This window comes from Buteo buteo, chromosome 3 (assembly GCF_964188355.1).
Source record: "Buteo buteo chromosome 3, bButBut1.hap1.1, whole genome shotgun sequence".
NCBI lineage: Eukaryota > Metazoa > Chordata > Aves > Accipitriformes > Accipitridae > Buteo > Buteo buteo.
The window spans coordinates 34,648,571-34,669,996 of NC_134173.1; the positions used below are offsets into that span (position 1 = coordinate 34,648,571).

Below are 21,426 nucleotides of genomic sequence, written 5' to 3' on the forward strand. Positions count from 1 at the left end.
GACTTCACATTAATGTCACCCCTTTTAAACTCAGTCATGCTATTCAATTTCTCTAACGCACGAAGTTAAGGAAGCATACAAAACTACAGATCTCTCTCTCATGGTAGAAGAAACATATAAACAAATATTCAGTGTACAGTTCTCCTTACTGGTTCCACCCCCCCTCCAAGTCACATCTCTGCTAAAGCTATTTCAATTGCAAATGGATGTCTGATAAATAATTGGAAACTGAAATGCCAGTTTGAGATGCCTCTATCTGTACTACCATCTAATTGCTTACAAAATTTTCAGATAGGTTCTCTTCACAGTTTTAAATGTTCCCTCTACCATATTTTTTCCCATACCTGCTCTCTAGTAAATCAAGCACAAATTAGCCAATTTTCCTTCCCTTAAGCATGCACAGACCAGCTCCAGAATCTTAGTTTAACTTATCCTAAAATGATTTAAGAAACAAGGGACTCAAGGCATTAATCCAAGATACTATCTTTACCTTTAAAATACTCAAACAAGTGTTCATCAGATTTTTGCTTTCAGATCAAAGTGATACAGTACATGAAGCATTTCAGCTACAATAATGCAAAGGTGCCCTCTGGGAAAAAGAGGCTAGATTTTCCATGTTAATGCTCGTGCATCCTCTAGATTATGTTGCAAAGCAAAAATTCAGGGTGTTAGTCACACTTCAGGTTGCTCACACCAGGTTAGATTTTTCCATGCCTGCATGGAGTGAATGCCAATTATATACCTAATTCACGAGTAGAGCTGATTCTCTAGGTTTACAAACAGAAGTATAGGTGATCAAATGGAATTCTACAAGAATAAACACCAAGAAAAGTCAATATTTTTTGCTTGAAATCATATCTATTTCTTAAGACTCTCCAGACCTATAATGGTAAAGCATAACTATTTTAATAAGCATACAGCAAAAAGGTGCTGAAACACAAGCTTTTGAAAAAATATATTTGGGAGCAAGGTGTAAAATGTAGATTATTCTTCCTACAAAAATCTATTTCCAGGATGCTGCATCAGAGAATACTAAATAGTTTATTTTGTTCAGAAGAATAAAAGGCAAAATAAAGATGTAGCAATTCTTCCATAGGAAGCATAAACTCAATGAAGGCTAGACTATTTCTTAGCAGTACATGCTATACCACTTGATAGCAAAAGGGAAAAAAAATGCTGGCACTTAAAACTGGCAGTGTAGCTATCCATTTAAAACCCTGTATCAGATTACCAATACCATGTGATGTCTTATATAAAGCTGGATAACATTCATGATCAGTTTGTATCCAGTACAAAGCTCCTCATAAATAAATAGGGCTAGAGGCATGTTTTGATGGCAGAGGGCATCATACTGCTCTGTTCTTATTGAAAGATGGCCCTGGTTTGGTAAAGATATGTTTTGTTGGCAAAAAGTCTGCTATCATCTGGTTAAGTGGAAGGATGTTCAGACATGAAGCTGAAGCAAACATTTTAGCTTAATCTTTAAGGCAAGTGATTTACTTTGTAGCATTTCAAGGCTATTTATTTTACAGTACAGCAGCTTGTTTGCCTGGAATCAGTGTGACTCACAAAATCTTGTTAAAATGGAATATTAGGAGGAGGAAAGAGAAAAATTTTAAAAGAGGAGGAAACAGAGAGAGAGTTAGAAGGAGTTAGAAATATAAGTAGAAGAAGAAATAAGGATTTAAACAAGAAGAATGTCAGAGAACAGGAATCTATCAAGTAAACATAAATTTAACTTTATCTTCCATTTGAACCCTTTAATGGAGCCCTTGCTTACTCTGGCCAGCAGTTTCTCTTGCAAATAGCTTCATAGGCATCAGTGGGACAATTTCTAAGAGTTACTGCATTTTTATGTCAGTAAGAAGTGGACTGTATAGTCTTTCAGATGATAATTAACAGAAATGACTACAGAGTAGTCTGTAGGAAGGGACTATATATTCTATAAACTCAAATATCAGAGTACCAAAAAGAGGGGGTTGTTTTAACCACTGGGAACATAGCATTAATCAGTCTTTTAATACATTTGCATTTATTTCACACACACACACAAATCTTATTTTTCATGCTATTTCACCCATTATTTTTCTATAATGAAGTTGATTAATTAAAGGAAATTCTAAGTCTTAGACCTTCTGTTCCCTCCTGTTCCCCCCAAATACACCTCTTTTTTTTCCACTGGGAAATCATAGTGCAGCTACTATTTTAAATGGAAGAAACTATTAATCTGAGAAGATACTACTTAACGTATCTACGAGCAGTCAACACTGCAGCTTTTATAATCAATCTTTGAGCTGTTCTTTCCCACAGCAACCTGATCAGCTATCTTCTTCTATGTTACACAAATATGGCTAAGTCTTTACCTACAAGTTTAGCCTATCATTTTGTGAAGACACCGTCACTGAATTATCTAGAGCCTCATAAAATCTGTCAGTAATGTAACAAAGAATCTAACTTTGATATCAACCTCAGTTAAGGTAACATTAGGTAGTCATTTATTCTCAAAATCAGATTTCTGGTAATACATATATATAGCAATGACTACCTTAAAATTTATCTCATCTGAAAGACATTTTTCATTTCAGATTTCTATATTAATATTACATTTTGCAAGACACTTGCAATATGTACTATACACCTCCCTAGTCTCTCACTTTTTTTTTTTTTTTTGGCTTAGCTTGTTTTATGTGATAGTTTTGCTGTGTAACTGGCTTGCTGTTGTAGCACAGTGAATCAATGATAGAGTACATGACAGCTGAGGATCTGTTTTTCCATTTTCAGCAACCCATGATAGTGACACTATCCTTAAAAAGGGCTCCTTTGATGTACAAGTTAAAGATGCCTCTGTCACTACAAGTCAATGGCCAACAGCCATCATTTCTTCATCATTTGTATGTAGGTGTGACATCCTCCATCTGTCTCTGTTGCCAGTTCCCACAATCACAAGATTTGGGGAAAACATGTAGGTAGATGGAAGAAAGACATAAGACCTGTACAAAGAATGGATTATTCTCTCATCCTCACTGATAGCAGCATTAACTGGTAGAATGGCAATACAACTAACAGACAGAAGAAAAGGATTCAGAGCAGTGAGGGGGACAAATGAAATAATCTCACACAGAGCCCATTGCTGTCCAAATTGGTCTCAGTCACATCCAGAAGTTGTGCTGTGAGGTTCACATGTGAGGCTGTCAACCACATGAAAAATTACTTTTCCTACTACTGAAGACTACCACAAGAACAGATTTTAAAATCAGTTATCGGACTGCTTACTGGGTTTGGCTAAAGAAACTCTCTGTCTCTACTAGTCCTTATACAGAGGAACAACTGATTCCAACTAGTTCAAAGCCTCCCACATTATTCAATGCTTGAATTCCCCCCATTAATGAAAGAAAAAAGTGAACATAGGAGGGTTGTATGTGCACAGTATTTTTGTAGGCAGGACCCAATGATATCTAGCAAAGTGAGAAACATGACCAATGAAAACTAGAGGTCTTCAAGCAAAAAGACCCTTAAACAAAAGAAAAGGATATTATAGGAATCTCTGAAAAAATCTTTCTAAAAATACACTCATTTTGCTCTCTTAACATTTGTTATGCCAGTATTTGCAGTTTTCTGGAATTTGTTTTTCTCATTTTTCAAATAATTTTACTATAATTTGAATAATTATTTATATATAGTCATTTAGATATATTAGTCTACAAGAAAAAGAAAAAAATACAGGAAAAAATATTTTATTTCTAAAATATTAAGAAGAGGCACTAATGACATTGTCTTACACTGTTTGTTCATAAATCAAATGCATTTTTTTCTTCCAGTTTCCACTAGGAGCAATTATTTAGAATTTAAGTATGCATCCTGAGCGTGCAAACTAAGATTAACTTTTCAAGGAAAGCAGCAGCAGCACTATTTTATATTTGTAAAAACACTCATATAAACAACCAAATGTCACCCTTTAAGCTCTATTCTGCCTACCACATTTAATGAATTTATCACTGCATTCTTTTATGTAGAGTTCAACACTTGTCCTGGTTTCAGCTGGGATAGAGTTAACTGTCTTCCTAGTAGCTGGTACAGTGCTATGTTTTGAGTTCAGTATGAGAAGAATGTTGATAACACTGATGTTTTCAGTTGTTGCTCAGTAGTGTTTAGACTATAGTCAAGGATTTTCCAGCTTCTCATGCCCAGCCAGGGCACCTGACCCAAACTGGCCAACGGTGTATTCCATACCGTGGGACGTCCCATCTAGTTTAGGAACTGGCAAGGGGGGGGCAGGGATTCGCCGCTCGGGGACTGGCTGGGTGTTGGTCGGCGGGTGGTGAGCAATTGCCCTGCGCATCATTTGTACATTTCAATCCTTTTATTACTACTGTTGTCATTTTATTAGTGTTATCATTATCATTATTAGTTTCTTCTTTTCTGTTCTATTAAACCGTTCTTATCTCAACCCACGAGTTTTACTTCTTTTCCCGATTTTCTCCCCCATCCCACTGGATGGGGGGAGTGAGTGAGCGGCTGCGTGGTGCTTAGTTGCTGGCTGGGGTTAAACCACGACAACACTGAAATTCTTTGATTTTATAAGGAGCAGATATGAAGACTGATTCAACTGCAACACAAATGTGACCAAGTTGCTCCTAACATCTAGGTATAAAACATCAGAAATGCATTAACAATAGAAAATAACTTGCAAAGATGGAACAATGCAATGGCATTAAATAATATGTGCAGACATACTAAGAAAGAAAATTGGTGGAGAAGCAGAAAGTTACGGATCTTCCATCAGTCACTGCTCAGAACCACTCTAGGAGGTGCCAGGTGTGGCTCACAGTAACCTGCAGCAACTATTGCCTGTGGGGCCTGCAGAAGTCACAGGTGATCTAGCAGCAACAAATGGTGTTTCAGCAGACGAAAGGAGCAGCTGGTTTACCTAATGGATCTTACAACAAATGACATCAGTGGAATCCCCCAGCAGGTTAGGGGTGGTGTGGTTGGTCTTTCCAAAGGTCAAACACACCTAGAGACATTAGGAAGTTAGTGGCTAAATCCATTGGTTGGACCCTGGAATGTCATGGATAGGGAAAGACATTTTATCTGCTTACAGTATGGAAATCCTGTTTAGAACAGAACTGATGAAAATCTCAAGGGCACTGTCCTATTTCTTTGCAAATGCAGATGATCATAAAGCTAAATGGAAAACTGATCCAGAGCTTGGTGGACACTGGCGTTGAAGAAGACTTTTGAAGAGCCTTCTGTAGGACCACAAATGTGGATTTCTCTTCCATCAGAAAGCTGATGAAATGTTCCTGTAGATCAGACAAATCAGAAAAAGGCTGCAGCTATGAAGAAGTTACAATAATAGGAAAAAGTAGTAGGTGGAAGGCCTGGCACAAGGAGTTCCACCACATCAGAGGCCTAACAGGCGTGAATGGCTTCAGCAACAGAAAATGATTGAGGATTCTAGCTAGGCTAGGCATCTACAGATAATAATATTTGACTAGAGGGGTCCTGAATCTTCAGTAAGTACATGCAGAGGCAGGAGGCTTATGGACAGAAAGCAGCTGTTCCTGAGAAGGTCTTTGCAGATGACTGCAGTCTCCCATCTCATGTCCCCAAAGACATGTAGTTACTTATTGGCCTGTTTGGATGTTCCGCAAAGCTCTTCAGATACAGTTCCTCTAACAGAAGTGTGAATTCCGTCAAGACCAGATAAGACTGACTCTCCAGTATTCACAGATAGGTGCAATTCAGGGTAATGACACCCCCCCCCGCCCCGGTTGTCTGCATTTCAGATGCAACCTGGCAGATGCAAGGGTGGATGATGGTAGTATGGTATATTGGCTTGGCTAGTAATCAGGTAACATCTAGGGAAGGGATATGCTGATGATCCACAAGGGAGGGCTGTCACATAACACTTGTCTCTACTGTGCCTCATGGTTGGGAGATTTAGGCTGCATATCCTTGATAGGCATAACCTTGCTATAATGTGCTTCCATCAGCTCAGTCCCCAGGCTCTTCCATGATTAACTGAATAATTCCATTTGCAGGACATGATACCTAGCTCTGCAGTTCTGGGGCACCGTACATTACTGGCACTGAAGTTATGATAATCACAGCTGAATGGTCATGTAGCTTGTCTACATGATGACACAACCCTTCAGGTCATTATTTGCAAAGGGCTCCAATCAGAAACTCAAACATTACAATAACCTTAAAGCTAATCTTGTCATGTAACAAGCAGACTTTTGTGGCAGAAGATTACTTCTCTGTCCTGGCAAACTTGGATAATATCTCTGTTGTTGTACTGAACTGCGGCTATGAACTCTATGAAGCAAAATAAAGAAAAGCAAATAAAAAATAAGCACTCAATAATAGCCTGTCTCCTCTGTGATATACCTCTGTACCAATCTCCACTCTCACCTTAAAATTTATAAAATGTCTTTTACAAAAAAGAGATACTGAAGCTTTGATGGTAGTTCTGAGAAGATACTTCATCATCACACTGACTGGCAGCAGGGAAAAACAACTTAGAAAACTGCTTTTTCATGGAGTAGGTGAGCAATAATCTATCAGGAACAAATTGTGATACTGCCACAGCAAATGCAAGAAAAAATATTTCAGAACCGTCACACAGCTAATTCAAACTGAAGGGTATTAAACGGGATTTGCCCACAACTAGCTTGCACATTTTCTACACTGCATTCTTATAAATATTCCTTCAAGATGTGCAACTACGAGGCTAAACTGATGAAACTCTTTCAGATATCATAACAGGAAAGAAACAAAAATATTGCATGGGATGTGAAAGTTGATTGCCAAACACACTGCCACGAGATTTTCAAATTTCAATCATATAATTTAATATTAAATTCAGGGTTGAAAATATACACATTCCTTCACAAAAATGCCTATATGGAGTTTCACCATTGCAATTTGGGGACCTGAGTTTCAAAAGTGCTAAGCATTCAACAGCATTAAAGGTGAATGAAAAAGGAATATATTCAAACCATACATGAGTATTTGTATATGGACTTCAACATACTTTCTTCTGAAGCCCGAGCTCACTCAGTTACAAATTCTGGATGGAAATTTTATAGTTGAAATTTTTACTGCAAACCAGAAATACCAAATTTAAAATGGCTGAAAGGAAAAAAGAATTTTTGCCTTTTCTGTTTCTCAGTCATGAATATGTCATCATAATCTCTTTTCTTTTTACTATACGGCTTTATTTCAACATTATAAACAAGCCTTTTCTAGATATGAAAAAATTGTTGATAATAGCTTTTTTTATTTATGAAATGAGAAATTCTCCCTCCCAAGTCTTCATTCTCATTCTGCAGAAATCTGATTGGCAGGTATACCCACCCCAGAAACTATCCCTGTTAGAATCCAGGTGTATGATACAGAATATGCTTTCTTTCTGCATGATCACGATAGCATGAGCACAGAATGCATAGTCTTGCTATATAGTGTGAGAAATTATGTAAGTGATCTGTCTTTCCATAGAGGGTTTACAAGGGTAGATTTTTTTCTATAGAAATATTTTAAAATCCTTCTTAACTGTTAGGATTATATATGTTGACAGTTAGAAAAGGGTGCTTTTGATTCTCAAATGTCTGTATGAAATCTGCCACTAAGTTGATGTGACTACAGCTAAACTGTGAGGTTCATTTCATGCATTTCTGTAATAGGCACAAAAATTTAAGAGAGCCATCCTCATGATTTTATGAGATAAATGAACAGTACTAAATTGTTCTTTGTTATCATGATATTGCGTCTCTTGATTGTCAGGTTCAGAAACCCTAAAAAAAAAATGAATTGCAAGTGCCTAAGTGTTGCATTTGTTTTGCTGCCCTACTGATAGGGAAGGCAACATTTCTTGTGCAAGAGCAGCCTGTCCTTTTTCCCACACCCACCACACAGCACCGATGAAGTCAGCAGGAATGGGACATGCCGCGCAGCTCCAGGCTGCCAGCCATGGGCCAGCCGGCTCCTGCAGCCAGGTCTGCATTTATTACACCCTGATTTACAGGGGCCATCGCTTTGCTGGGAAGAACTTCCACTTCCATTAGAACAGGAGTTCAGGTAGGATGTGACATGTTTTAGAGGAAACTGTTCTCCTTTTCATCAAGCATCTCGATACTAGCAAACAAAGCTAGCAAGCTTGTTCCAAAATGAAGCTCACAGGCTGAGAGGAGAGGAAGAGCATTTACAATATGGAACAGATCCATCTTAAGCGTTCTAGTTGGCAAATGTGTTAGGGGGAAAAAAAAAAAGAGAGAGAGAAAAAATTAGAGTCTGCAACAGATAATCTGGCATGAATCAGGAACAATATTTTGTAGGTGGGCCCAGCACAAAGCAAGGTCCATTAGGCTCAAAAGACACTGCAACAGAACAATGGAAGCAGACAGGAAGTCTGCACTAATAAATATGCCCATTGGGCCAGTGCCACTGCCTAGCATGGCATAGATACATACAGAAGGATTATACACTAAATGGTGCAAACACAGTCCAGTCCATCTGTCATAAACATTAAGTCCAAAGGCCACAGGTGCAGATGGCACTAAAAAGTAAAAATTACACCCAGACAGAGACCACTTCATGTAATATGGAGAAGAAAAAAGAAAAAACAGCAAAACAAAACAAAACAAAACAAAACAAATCCAGTGATTTGTTTCCAATCAATAAATGTTCTCAGAATGTCCTTGGCAACCTCTGCTTCTTCCTTTCCCTCTGTTGTTTTAGAAGTGTACCATATATTTTATTTCACAAAAGTACTTTGAGCATTCAGGACCATTTTTCATTCAGTTAAATAAATCTACTTGATATTTGGGCAAAAAGGCAAATATTCTAAAGTAAGTTTCAGTCCTTCATTCCAGTGTGTTGAGAATAGGATGTATTTTCCCTTTGGAGATGGAATCTGTTAGGCTCTGGGTATATCTTGTTTGAGGAATGTTCCCATACTAAAAAGCTTAATAAAAAGGAGGAGAATGTGCTTCTCTCTTTCATAGTCCGGGTAAACAGAAAGGAAAGTTGCATCTTGTTAAGTTCCAAAAAGAAGCAAAAGTTTTCTGCTCTTTAATAATTTTACATAACACTAGTACATGACACTGATTTCTTATACTGAAGTATCTTTAATATGTTCACTATATCTCTGTAGATTATGTACCTACCAATGGCTACACACCACACAAAACACCTTATAGAAGGGTTTAATCTACCATAGTTTTTTTTTTCTTTCACAATCACCACAGGCTAGTAACCAAATATCCAGGGCTAAACGAGAGCAGACCACCAAAAAAGGGCTCTAAGAACAGTCCACCCAAGTGAAATGAGTCCCCAGATAAAATACTGGGCCTCCAAGATTTTATCTTTAGTTATCCAATCAACTGTACCTCAAACGTTTGAAATCAGATTTTCAAGTTTGTCCTGTTTCAGCCATTCTTTGATGCAGTTGTAGAACTTATACAAGCATTTCTCAGGTTGTCAGCTGGTTAAGTAAGGGATCCCAGTTCTTTAGCAGCACTTACAGAAGAGTTTTAAAACTACAACCAAATGCAATACATCTTTGATGGAGTGTTGGATAGTATTAGATCTCTGGTTTAACAAAGGAACAAAAGCCACCCAAGAATATCATCATATTCCAGCTGTGTACTTCCATTGAAATTCTTGGCAACTGTAGCATTGTTTCAGAAACAGAAGTAGCTTTATTCATACTAAAATCTCGAGAACTTTTTCTCACTACAAGAAGAAGCATTATCTCTTCATCTTTAGTAAGCATTGTCCATTGTGCCTCATTCACTTTGCTCATGAAATCTGACCTCCAGAAATCACTGAATAATCCTGATGCCTTTGTGATGGCACTAGCTATAAGATTATATAAACAGGTGAATAGGATGTGCTGCAGTTTCTCTTTCTTCTGGACAGATTTTTTGTAACTGGACAGCAGATGCTATAATCACAGAAATGATTACGCACACTATTCCTTTGTTGTACTTGCATGCAAGTACTGTAAAGATTTAATAATAGAAAAATGAGTCAACCGAATGTTATTTCCAAAATGTTAAAGAATCATTCAAAACCCCCAAGTTCTACAGTTTTTCATTTTTAAGAGGTACATACCCAACTAAGCAAGGGTTTGAGTATGATGTCTACAAGAGTTAACAATGGGCAGCATCAATCTCATTTTCCTAAACTCTCAAATGAAAACCATTTAGGAAAGTGTGGTGTTTTTTTTTTTTTTTTTAAAAAAAAAGAACAAAAAGTGTAAACAGTGATTTCAAAGACCTATTTCTTTACCTAATACCAGAGGATTATAGTTTTCCAGTTGTGATTTTTGCCTTCCAGCTGTGGTGGGGTCCAGTCTCTCAAAACCATAGCACATTTCCATTTGATTAACAGATGACTACCTGAAGTCAGCTGGGTTAGCCATGGGTTAGAGCTAGGGACTTTTCCAGCATCCAGTTTCCAAGTGTTTATTCCCGCCCTGCTGCTGCATCGATAGCTGTGACTTCAGCTGCTCTTACTTGCTCTGGTTCCTGCTGCCCTCAGTGACCAGGAGCAACGGGAAGAAAGCTTCCTCTCTCATTGACTAGGTCTGCTTGTGTAACTGTAAGCAAATGAGACCTTGCTCTGCCCTATATCAAGCCAGCCAACTCTCATACAACCACCACAGAAATAAACAAATGTGACATCATCGCCGGCCTTGCAGCAAGGGTTGCTTATCACGGTCACTGTGGTGACACCTGCTCACACAATGTTAGATTACTCACTTCCTGTTAGCTTGGAACTTAGGCGGAGTTTGCTCCTGTTTCCATTCATGCACTGTAACTCCCAGTAGCCCTGACCGACAGGTTCCTGTGCCAAGTTGTATGGAAAGAATCTAAAGAGGTTTCAACAATCCATCACTAGCCATCATCACCCATGCCCTTATCTCTTATTCCCTTTACCACAATAGTGGCAACATATATGGCCCTGACTGCTCTGAGCTTCTCCAAAGCTGTTGTATTGTGTCCTCATTCCCTCTGCAGATCTGCATCACGTAGTCATGGAAATCATATATGTAGAGTCCTGAAGTATGGGTGTCCCACTGTACTGTTAATTTTTAAATTCAATGTTTAAAACAAAAAAGTCATATAAATGTGTTACTATTTTTCTGAAAGCGAAGATGTTACATAGTTACACCAATTACTATTAAATTCATTTGTTTATTACCTACCTTTTCTGCTATTGTACACTGACAGCATCAACTAAGAATGATGCTATTGGTGCTAGGGCTCAGGAAAGCAACAAGGCTGCTGCGTGGGCCCTGCCTGGAGTTAAAGCTAACTGAACAGGACATGCTAACACTACCCATGCAAACATGAACAGAAAATGAGAAGCTATTGAGACATAACAAAGTGAGAAGCAAATAAACTTTATAGATAGTGCAGTGAGAACGGCTGGATTTCACAGGCAGCTGAGAGTTATGGGATCAATGGCTGAACTTCACAGATAGTTGAAGGGGAGCACTGGGGACCTTCTAGTGAGTAGTCATGCAAGGCCAACAGTGCCCAGGCAACTGTAGCAGAAATTCTGTGCAAGGTCACGAGTACATCAGCAATGGCATCAGAAATACTGAACTGGTAAAAAGATATAGCAAAGCTGGCACCAATGTGGAGAAAGAAATTGGGGCAAGCTTTCTGGGGGGAGGAGACTGAAGCAGGAAAGAGTTAACCAGACAGGTGAAAAGGAACATTGAAAAGTAGATGAAGGGAAAGGGTAAGAAATAGAAAAAGTGATTAAATTTATGCAAGTCCTGTGAGCAGTGCTGACTGCCGGGTATTCCTGCATTTGATCAGCACAGCCTGAGTCAGGACAACAAACCACACCTGTAAACATACAATGCATATATCAAACTTGCTTCTGCAGTCAGGAGGAAGTGAGTGGAGGAGAGGTGCTTTCCCTGGCCTAACAGGAGGCCGTCCGGATGGGACAGATTGAACATCCTGATACCACTCTGTTTGTGTCCATTCCAGGGCTGATCACATTGGTATCTTCCCAGCCACTTCCTAGTATCTTCCAGAGTATAAATCCATACAGTACAACATGGATTACAATGTATTCCACTTTCCTGAGTATTTTCTACCAAAGATGCAAGAGATCTTATGAACCCTTTCCTTTTCCTTTGTTTCCTCACTGTTGATTTGGCATAAGGAAATGACAGGCTTACAAATATCTGCTAATCACTCCCTTTGTTCTACTATTTTCACTTCTAGATAAAAATGCATCAGATTTCTTATGACTTCCTTGACGCACTTCTTTTTAAGCAAAAATATTCACATCAAATTTCAGGGTACAAGAACAAAAACAAGGCATAAGCACCATCAAATCAAACCAAGGCACAGTTCAGTATCTATAGGCCATCGGTTCCCTATGAGCAGCATTCACCATCCTGGCCAAACACTTGTATTCAGTAAATTTCCAGCATCCCAGGAGCAATGGCAAGGACTGTTCTGTAGGAAGAATCCTCCCAGCAGGCACAGGAAGTTCAGATACCTGGATAAGCCATTAGATTACATCTGGAATGCCAATTCTTTATATTATCGATTATTAGCCATGTGAAAACAATATGTTGCCCTTACAAAGTAGTGCAGCACTACATCTACTGCCTAACTGCAAGAGAATCTCTTGCAACCTTTAGAGATTAATTAAAGGACCTTAACAACGCAAGCTCACCTGACGCATGGGAATGGGTGAGCTTCACCAGGAGTCAGGAAGCACTACTCACTCACAAGGAAAACGTTATTTCAAAAGTTGCAACACTGTTATTTTCTCAGGATTGCTCTGCCTAAACATGATTTTTTCCTGTAGGCATCTCTTCTCCAGATTAAACATGCCCTGCTTTCTGAGTCTCTTCACAGGAATATGCTCCTGCCTCCAACCATTTTGGTAGCTCTCCACTGAACTTCTTCCAGTTGATCAACAACTGTCTTGTATAGGGGTACCCAGAACTGGATGCAATGTCCTAGATGTGGCCTAATCAGTACCAAGTAAAGGGAAATAACAACGTCCTTTGATCTACTAGTTATTCTGCTGTGGATACAGTCCAGTGCTTTGTTAGCCTTCATCACTGTCAGCATACAGTGTTTAACCCACTGTCCACCAAGACACTTATGAAGTTATTAAACAGGATAGGTTTCTGGACAGTCCCCTGAGGAACTCAGGCATCAAGGCAGAGTATGAACCATTAGCCACTACCCTCTGAGTCTGATGATCCATCTAGTTTTCTACTCATAGAGTAGTCCATCCATCTACTCCATAACAACCCTGCTTGAATATAAAGATGTTGTGGGGTATTGTGCTGAAAACCTTGCTAAAGTCAAAGCAGATGGCATCCCATGCTCCCCTTAACCACAAATCCAGTCAATCCAGTCATCTTATCATAGACTGCAATTGGGTTGGTCAAGAATTAAAATCCATGCTACTCTAAATCACTTTTTTACAAGGGATCTTGGTATAAGCATACCAGGTATAAGCACTCACATTCTCTGAGGTCATCTTTACCACCAACATTAAGCTACCAGAAAATCTTTACTCATACATTTTCTCTGAAGTAGTATAAATCTGCTTGCAAAATGGAATATTTTTGACACATGCAATCACATGATTAACACTTCTGTAGGAGAACTACTAATAAAATTATTACTGAGAAAAACAGATAAAATATTTCTGTGAGTCAGGTTCATGGGAAATGACATGTGTTTCTGCTTCGTGCAGTTTAAAGCCACAGTTAGTATTTTTTAAGACTTTTATCCATATTCCATCTAATTTTAATTAAACATTTCCTTAAGTTTAACGTCTTAATTCCTGGAACAAAAATAATGTCAATATGAACTTGTTGAGATCATAAAAAATATTAATGAGCTCCCAAGTAGCATATTCCTGTGGTAATTTCATAACGTTCTGTATATATTCATTTACATATATATAGAGAGAGATAAAATATGAGTGTAATGATAAAAATACAATATATAAAAACATAGCTAAAAAGTTTTCAGAAAGATACATTTCTTTTTCTGGACCAACATAACCCCCCTCCCAAAACAGCCAAATAATGTAGTCAAATAACAATGCTATTCATTGCTTTTTTACAGTGTTGGAAGAACCTAGTGCATACAATTGAAATTGAGATATGCTCTTAAAGCACAAAAGGAAAAAGTAAGACTATGTACTTGTTAAATATTTTCTATTCTGTGAAGCCTATTCTTAATATCCCCTTGCAGTTTATTGAGTAATCACAAACATATACTATGGAAGATCTTTTTGATGTGTTACAATTTGTTCATAAGGAGTCATTCTGTAGAGTAGAGCCAAACATCAGATTTGCTTTTAGAAGAGACTTGTTAAAAACCTAAAGGTCTTCAGAAACTACTTTGCTTGTAAACATAATCATAAATATGTACTACAAAAACTGAATTCACATTTATTTGGTTTACAGTTAAGGTGATGGTGTGAATATTGACCTCTTAGAAATACATAGGTAGAAGAGAAATCATTGGGAAATTTTCTATGAAAAGGAAGTGATTTTCAGAGTTTCTAGAAAGCCTTAACTCCATCTATACCTCAGGTTTAATGTTGACATTATAAAGGCTACAAGTCCTCAGCTTCAGACCACCCCATACAACCACTTTTCTTCTGTTCCTGGGATATGTAAGACACTCAAGACTTGGATCCAGCATCCTATTAATTTCAGTGGGAAGCAAAGAACATCAAGGGGATACTGGAGTCTGAAGTTTATTCTTAACGTATTAGAAAGTGAGGAAATGAAAAAGAAAAGCCTAGTATTTACTTGAGCTACACAGTGAAAAGGACAGGTAACAAATTCCCAATAGAACTCCAGGAACAAGTGAAAAAAACCAAACCCAGCTATACCATCCAATGTAATATAGTCTGGGAAAAGCACCATTTCTGATCCCCAAAGCACCTTAGAAGCAAAGTTGCCTCGATAGATATGCTTCACTAAAATGGTAGAACCACCAAAATTACTCATACTGATGTTTTCTTGTGATATAGAGTACATTTCCCAGAATTCTACCAATTCTTTAGGCTGCCCTTTTATTCCTGAAATGGGTGAAAAATCTATCTTTTTTCTCCCTTTGGAATGTTTGAAATTACAGGGGTTTTGCCTACATTTATTATTATAATTTATTTGCTCTAATTTATTTTAGGTTATTTTGCATTCTGCAGATTGATAACATAATTATAGGTAAGGAACCTTATTTTTTTTTCAATTGCTTGTGCAAATGCCACAGTTTCCTTGTTTATATGAAGACATTTTTCACTAGTGCCTCTATCTTGATTACTGATCACCACTGTCTGAATTGGTATTATTCCCATCTGGACACAAGCTCACAATTTTTTGATACATGCTTGAGCAGAACACACAGCTATATAGATACCTCTATATCAGGTAATGCAAAAATGTTGGAAGTCACCCCTGTACGCACATATACTAAGAATGGAGAAATCTATTCCTAATTTAAACAAACATAAAACCTAGCTATTTAGTGGTAGGATAATTTAACTATGCATAGGTACTTTGCAGGGAAAAATTTTTAAAACCAACAAACAAATAAATCAAAGACATCAGAAAAGAGGGACAAAATGAGAATATAATGTTACTATGCTTGTAAGAATGTAAGAATGTAATACCACAGTTGAGAAAATATCATACATTAATCTACCAAGAGACTGAGAACTTCAGTGATAAGGTAGACCTTCTGTTCCTTAATCATGAACAGCTCTGCTGTATTCTTCTGTCTTTGGTCTGGATACAGATAAGAATAGCAAACTTCTAGCATAACATTATACTTGATTGAACTACACATTTCCGGCAACATTATTTTGGTCCCTGAATTTTGGGGGTTTATATCCCATATGTTACAGAAAAAAAGCAGACCAGAGGTTCATGAAATTTAACATGTAAACAAACTTAATTGAAGCAATAGAAATACTTGGACTTTTGGACTTCAACATTGACCCCCTAAAACCAGAGCATTTAGTATTATATGAACCATCTTAACTTCAACCTTTGCACTACTTTTCAGGGACAGCATTTGAGGAAGAAGGCTCCCTCCCAGCAACAACTAATGAAGAATAGCAGTTACTGTAAATGAGCAGTTCCATTGTGGCTCAGAAAAATACAACTTCTCACACCCTTTTTACCCAACAAAAAATGAGAGAGGTGTGAAAAGGCAATAGGAAAATATTGTGTGCCAAAATGGCATGGATATCAGAAGTTTACCAGGGGAAGGAAGGTGGGTTTGTCTTTCAGATTCAAGCTTGTTTTCTCAAAACACAATCAAAGCCAAGACTGAAATCAGTACTAGAAGTTGTTTCTCCATTTCCCTTTAAACGAAGAAGAACTGAACAGAATTGAATGGAGTTGAATCCAAGCCTTTGGTAAGAAATTTGGACTCAAAATGGAAATTTTCATTTAACATGCCATTGCTCATATGCCACACTGATAGATTGGACCCTGTGTTATGAAAGAAATGAGACTATTTCTAAGGGGTTTTTTTGCCTTGGGAAAAAAAACCAACATTGAAACAAGCCTGTAGAGATCCTGGTCTCACCACTGACTCAAACAAACATTAGGACATCGTTGACTTTGCCAAAACCAGGATTTTACACTATACATGTAAAGGGAGATCTTTTGCAATAAAATTCAGTTGTACTGAACTGGAAGACCTGTGTGTGATGTTACAGTGACAGAAGTGTGGAAAAAACACATCATGCATCAGATATGCAACAGTTTATGACATCTCCACCTCCTTCCCACCTCAGTTTATAGTGTGGATAGCTGCTACAGTTATCAGGGAATCCCTTCACTGCAGTAATCCTCCCTTAAAGTCCTCTGAACTGCATTCACACTTATGCCAGCTGACTCTAACGGTACACAAATGCCCCTGAGAAAGGGTTGCACTTGTCTAGTTTTTATCACTTTTAAGTGTATGATAAAGCAAATAAAAAGAAAGTATGTTTTTCAGAGATGCTGGGTACTTTCCCATGCCCCCATAATCAATTTAAAGAAACACATGAAAGGCAAGCAGAACAAGTCAAGAGGATTTTCAAAAATATTCACTGTTTTTATAGTTCTATTCTCTCTGAAGGTATTGGAAAATTTCTCCGTAAACTCATAGACAGCAGACATAAGTTAGAATAAAAATAGAACATGTCACCTTTATCTGGTGGTAATTTGTTGTAATTCTTCAATATTCAACAATTACAATTTAACAGCAAGGTAGTTTTCAAAGTACTTAGTTGAAGTGGAAGGAAACAGAATGGGGACAGGCAGGTTGCTCTTTCTAGATCCACAGAAAGCAGCTTGAACAGAAGCTTTTCAGAGATGAGCTTTTGCAGCTAATATATGTTGAAGGATCTTTTCATGCACAGACTATGCGCGGTGATTCTTTTCCTTGCTTTAAATCACAAAAGGAAACCACGAGCAAACAATGGCTTTAAAAAGTGAAACAAAAGATAATTCAACTTTATATACAGTCTGTTTGCCTCTCCCTGTCTCTCTCTTTCTGTGTATATATGTGTATATACACAAAGCAAAGACTTTTAAAACAACACTTAATGTTAATTATCCAAACTTGTTACCTAAAATGGGAAAAACTGTTTTGTTACTTTAAGTACCTGAAAACTTGTTTCCTAAAAATTATCTTTTCTCCTTATTTTTTGCTACTTAACCACCAGCTAGATTCATTTGTCACTGCAATATAAGTAATAAGAATTACACATTGGTTTCGATAACGATTCCACAAAATAAGATTTCCAGCATCTCTCTGCAAGCTGTAACATGCTACGAAATGCATGTTGTTGCTTAAATTAGTCTGTTTAAACAGTCTGACATTATCATACTATCCGAAGTGTTTTTAATTTACCTTTTGAAGAAGACAGGAATATTGACTGTAAGCCACTGTAAGCCCTTACCACATTTTAAAGGAAAAGTTAAAGATCGAAAGTACAGAGCATAAATATACAAAGCCTTGGCACTCCACTTCCATTTCAGCGCTCTGTACTGACCTCTACTGGTTTCTCCATCACAGCTTTCATAAATATTAAATAGCCTACTTTATTGAACTTCTGCACTCTCTTGTTCAAATTCAGGGACAAAGTAAACTGTATCCCACCCTGCCAGCTTCTCCCTGCCTGAAGGTCGAAAAGTGATCAAGCTTCCAACTATTGGTGGCAGTTTACCTGTAGTGGTTGAGACACTGTGAAAAATCATCATTTAAAAAAAACCTAGCAGTACATATACAGCTGTAGAAAGATATCAAAATCAGAAAACTCCATCTTAACACTTTGGGTGTATTTTTTATGCCTGAATAATTTATCATATTTGTTCTATCAACTGCTGCCTCATGTCTGTATCATTAGCTGTTTGGTATATAAAATCTGGTTTTCTATTGTACAATACCCAACACCTGACCCATGATGAGGACCAGAAGTATCACTGCAACACATATACCAAAGTTGTGAATATAAATTCATCATCTTCAATCATCCCCATTTGACAGACTTCTACTTCAAAGAACAAGCTTGTCTCTAGAAGATTCTTCAGAAGAAATATTTGCTCTAATTAGGACAGAGCTTGCAGCTTATCTACCACATGCCAGCAGATCAAAGTACAGTAGCAAGTTTGACATTATTAAAGTATCACTGTAAATGCTTTGTCAAACCAAAGTCATTACCCTGTCTTACTGGGAGCAGTGACGTGCTAACTGCATCTTTTATACTACTAAATGAAGTTCAACCCATCCACTTCCTAACTGATCTCAAGAAAAAACAAATCTCTAGTTCTTTATGTGCCTTACAGTAAAAAGCAAATCTACTTATCATAAGTAAATGAGCAAACTTTTCCATCCTCATTTACCAAAGAACACTTTCATTGTCAGCAGCACTCAAAACTTTCCAATTTTAAAAGCCTAATTTTAGATTTCTTTGTTATGCAAATCTTTAAGTATGAATAACAGTTTTACATACTGTGAGAACTTCATTTCCTCTCACTGTTCTATCAGTGACTCCAAAACAATTTTTTCTATTTATTTATTTTTTAAGTAAGACACCTGTACCGGCTGGAAAAAAACAATTGTTGACCACAAAAACAATGAAACTTTGTTGTTCTGTTGTTATACATAGTAAAGCAGATCACATATTGTTAATTCCATGTCAGAACAGCAAGATGCCTATTATTCATGAAGCTATTTTGTGTAATAATGCATTTTTCTTTCATTTTTCATAAGCCCCCCTTTAGATCCTGAATGTAAACAAAACACTCAGCAGGAATCTGTAATATTTTTATACTGTATTAATAAATGTCTGAACTACATCCTTTTTTCCCCCCCCATCATCTTCCCCAGCTTCTTGAACACTCAGATTTCTCGCTCTTCTTTTACTGCTGCCGAACCTTGCACCACTACCTTCTAAGGCTGTCGGTGCTTAGAAGCATGAGCAACAGGCGAAAGACACCCCGAAGAGCCACTAGCAAGCAGGCAGGGCTTTCCCCCCACCCAGGGGGGCGGCAGCCGGGTGCCGGGTCCCCCCCACCACCCGCGGCCGCCTTCCCTGGGGCTGACCAGCAGAGGGAGGAGAGGGGGTGCCCGCATCCCCCAGGGTACCACAGCTCCCTTCGCTCTACGTCCAAGCAAAACTAGAGACGGCGGCCTCAGCTTTAATGTCCGCGATGCAAACCCACACATGATCTTACCCAGAAAACACGCTGATACCGGTTTGGGTTTTTTTCCTTCTTACCTTTACCTAGTGATGGGGTAGGGGTGTCCAGAAGGTCGCTGTCGCCTGGTCTTCTGGGGTTTGCCACCGCTCCAATTCTCGCGCTGCTGCTTCTGGGACTTGGTGGAACAACTGGATCTGATCTGCTTATTCTGTTCTGTGTTAGAAAGAAGACATTTTGATGTTCCGTCACTAGAACTAGGCCTTTGCTCAACACATTAGGACAAGCACATAACTGTTCTGAGATTGCAAATCTGAGTCTTTTTCCGTAATTGGGAAATAGAAAATCTTATTAAGACTTCCTATAACTTATGAAGGAGTGAGAGACATTGATTTTCACTACACAAGGTGCTGACTGTATCACCGTGAAACCATCTTCTTTCCAAGAGGCATATTAAAGCAGTGATTTCAGTCAGCTCTGTGCAAAATATTCCACAACAGCCCCAATAACTTTTTTCCTTACCTCTGGTATCCCAGTGAGGTCACATTCTGTTAAAAACATCCTGTCAAGCTTGGTACAAAAGGGCTCCAAAGAATCAGAATGCAGAAGCTATGCAACTTGCTGACTAACTTTGCTCTGTGTTATTTACCAACCACACAAAGAAAATGCTGTCTATTCAAAACACAGTTCAAAACTCTCTTCACAGAAAGTGAGTGAACAAACAGTCCCATGTCCGATGCTGTAGTCACATCTCCCATGAGGCCCGGTGATAGCTCTGGGGCATGGGACGGAGTGACACCACCAGCAGTCACTACAAGGCACTTTTGTAAACAAGTTGTGTGTGTGTGCAGAGGAGGAGGAGGAGGCGGGTGTTACTTTTTCTCCATCTTATCATTAAGCTATAATTGCTTTATCATCTGTAAGCAGAACTTCAGTCTTGCTTAGTCTACAGTGTGCATTTGCTATAGTTCTCACACGGTATTTTCCTCACTATAGCCTTTATTTTCTTCCAGAGGGATCTGGAATTAGTGCAGGATCTAGATTTGGAACCCTGGAGCCAGGTTAAGCAGCAGAAGCTAGTTAAGAGTATTCCAGACCCTGAAGAGAAACAGACAAAGAAACTCAGTGGTTTACCCTACTTCACACCCAGTAAAATTACAACACCTGTGGCAAATCTTTTGCTTTCATTCGTTAAAGAAATAGGCCTCAATTATATGTCATACCCAAGTTTCAAGTGTTCAGTATTCCCATAACTCAAAGTGGGAATTCTGACCCAACTTTATGACTTTGCCTCATTATACAACTGAATTCTTAAAGCAATTTGGGATTGCTCAAAATATCACAGGAACTACAGATTTTGCATTTCAGTTTGGTAGTTTCAGGTATTCCTAGAATCATAAACCCTCTCCACCCACTTTCATTATTTTAAACCCATCTATTCTTTGAAAATTCTTACCCCACTAGTCATAAAGCCACACTTTGTCAGAGAAACAGAAATGTCTTTTTCAGCTCGTTATAGGAAGAGAAGTACCATATAGACCCAGTGGTTCCAGGACTGGCCACTGGCCTCCATTCACACCAAGCCACTCTAGTGCTTTTCTTTATACTTAAAATAAATCACAGACAACAACTATTTCCAGATGTGGAAAGATAAAAAATTGTTCTTATTGATCCCTTCATAATTTCATTCTTTAACTGTCAGACCAGCA

At 38.2% G+C, this 21,426-nt stretch overlaps 1 protein-coding gene across 2 annotated transcripts in view; it reads right to left on the reverse strand.

Annotated features, from left to right (window-relative positions):
* ST18 (ST18 C2H2C-type zinc finger transcription factor) overlaps positions 1-20,278 on the reverse strand; it is a 170,914-nt gene extending 150,636 nt beyond the window's left edge. The window contains exons 1-2 of one of the 2 annotated variants that reach the window (XM_075024312.1): positions 20,240-20,278; positions 19,798-19,933 (exon numbers count right to left, since the gene is read on the reverse strand). In XM_075024312.1, coding sequence (XP_074880413.1) covers positions 19,798-19,933; positions 20,240-20,278 — 175 coding nt within the window. Of the gene's footprint in view, positions 1-19,797; positions 19,934-20,089; positions 20,132-20,239 lie in introns of those variants that run through there. The other variant, XM_075024313.1, reaches the window with a different exon arrangement.
* Between the last annotated feature and the right edge of the window lie 1,148 nt (positions 20,279-21,426).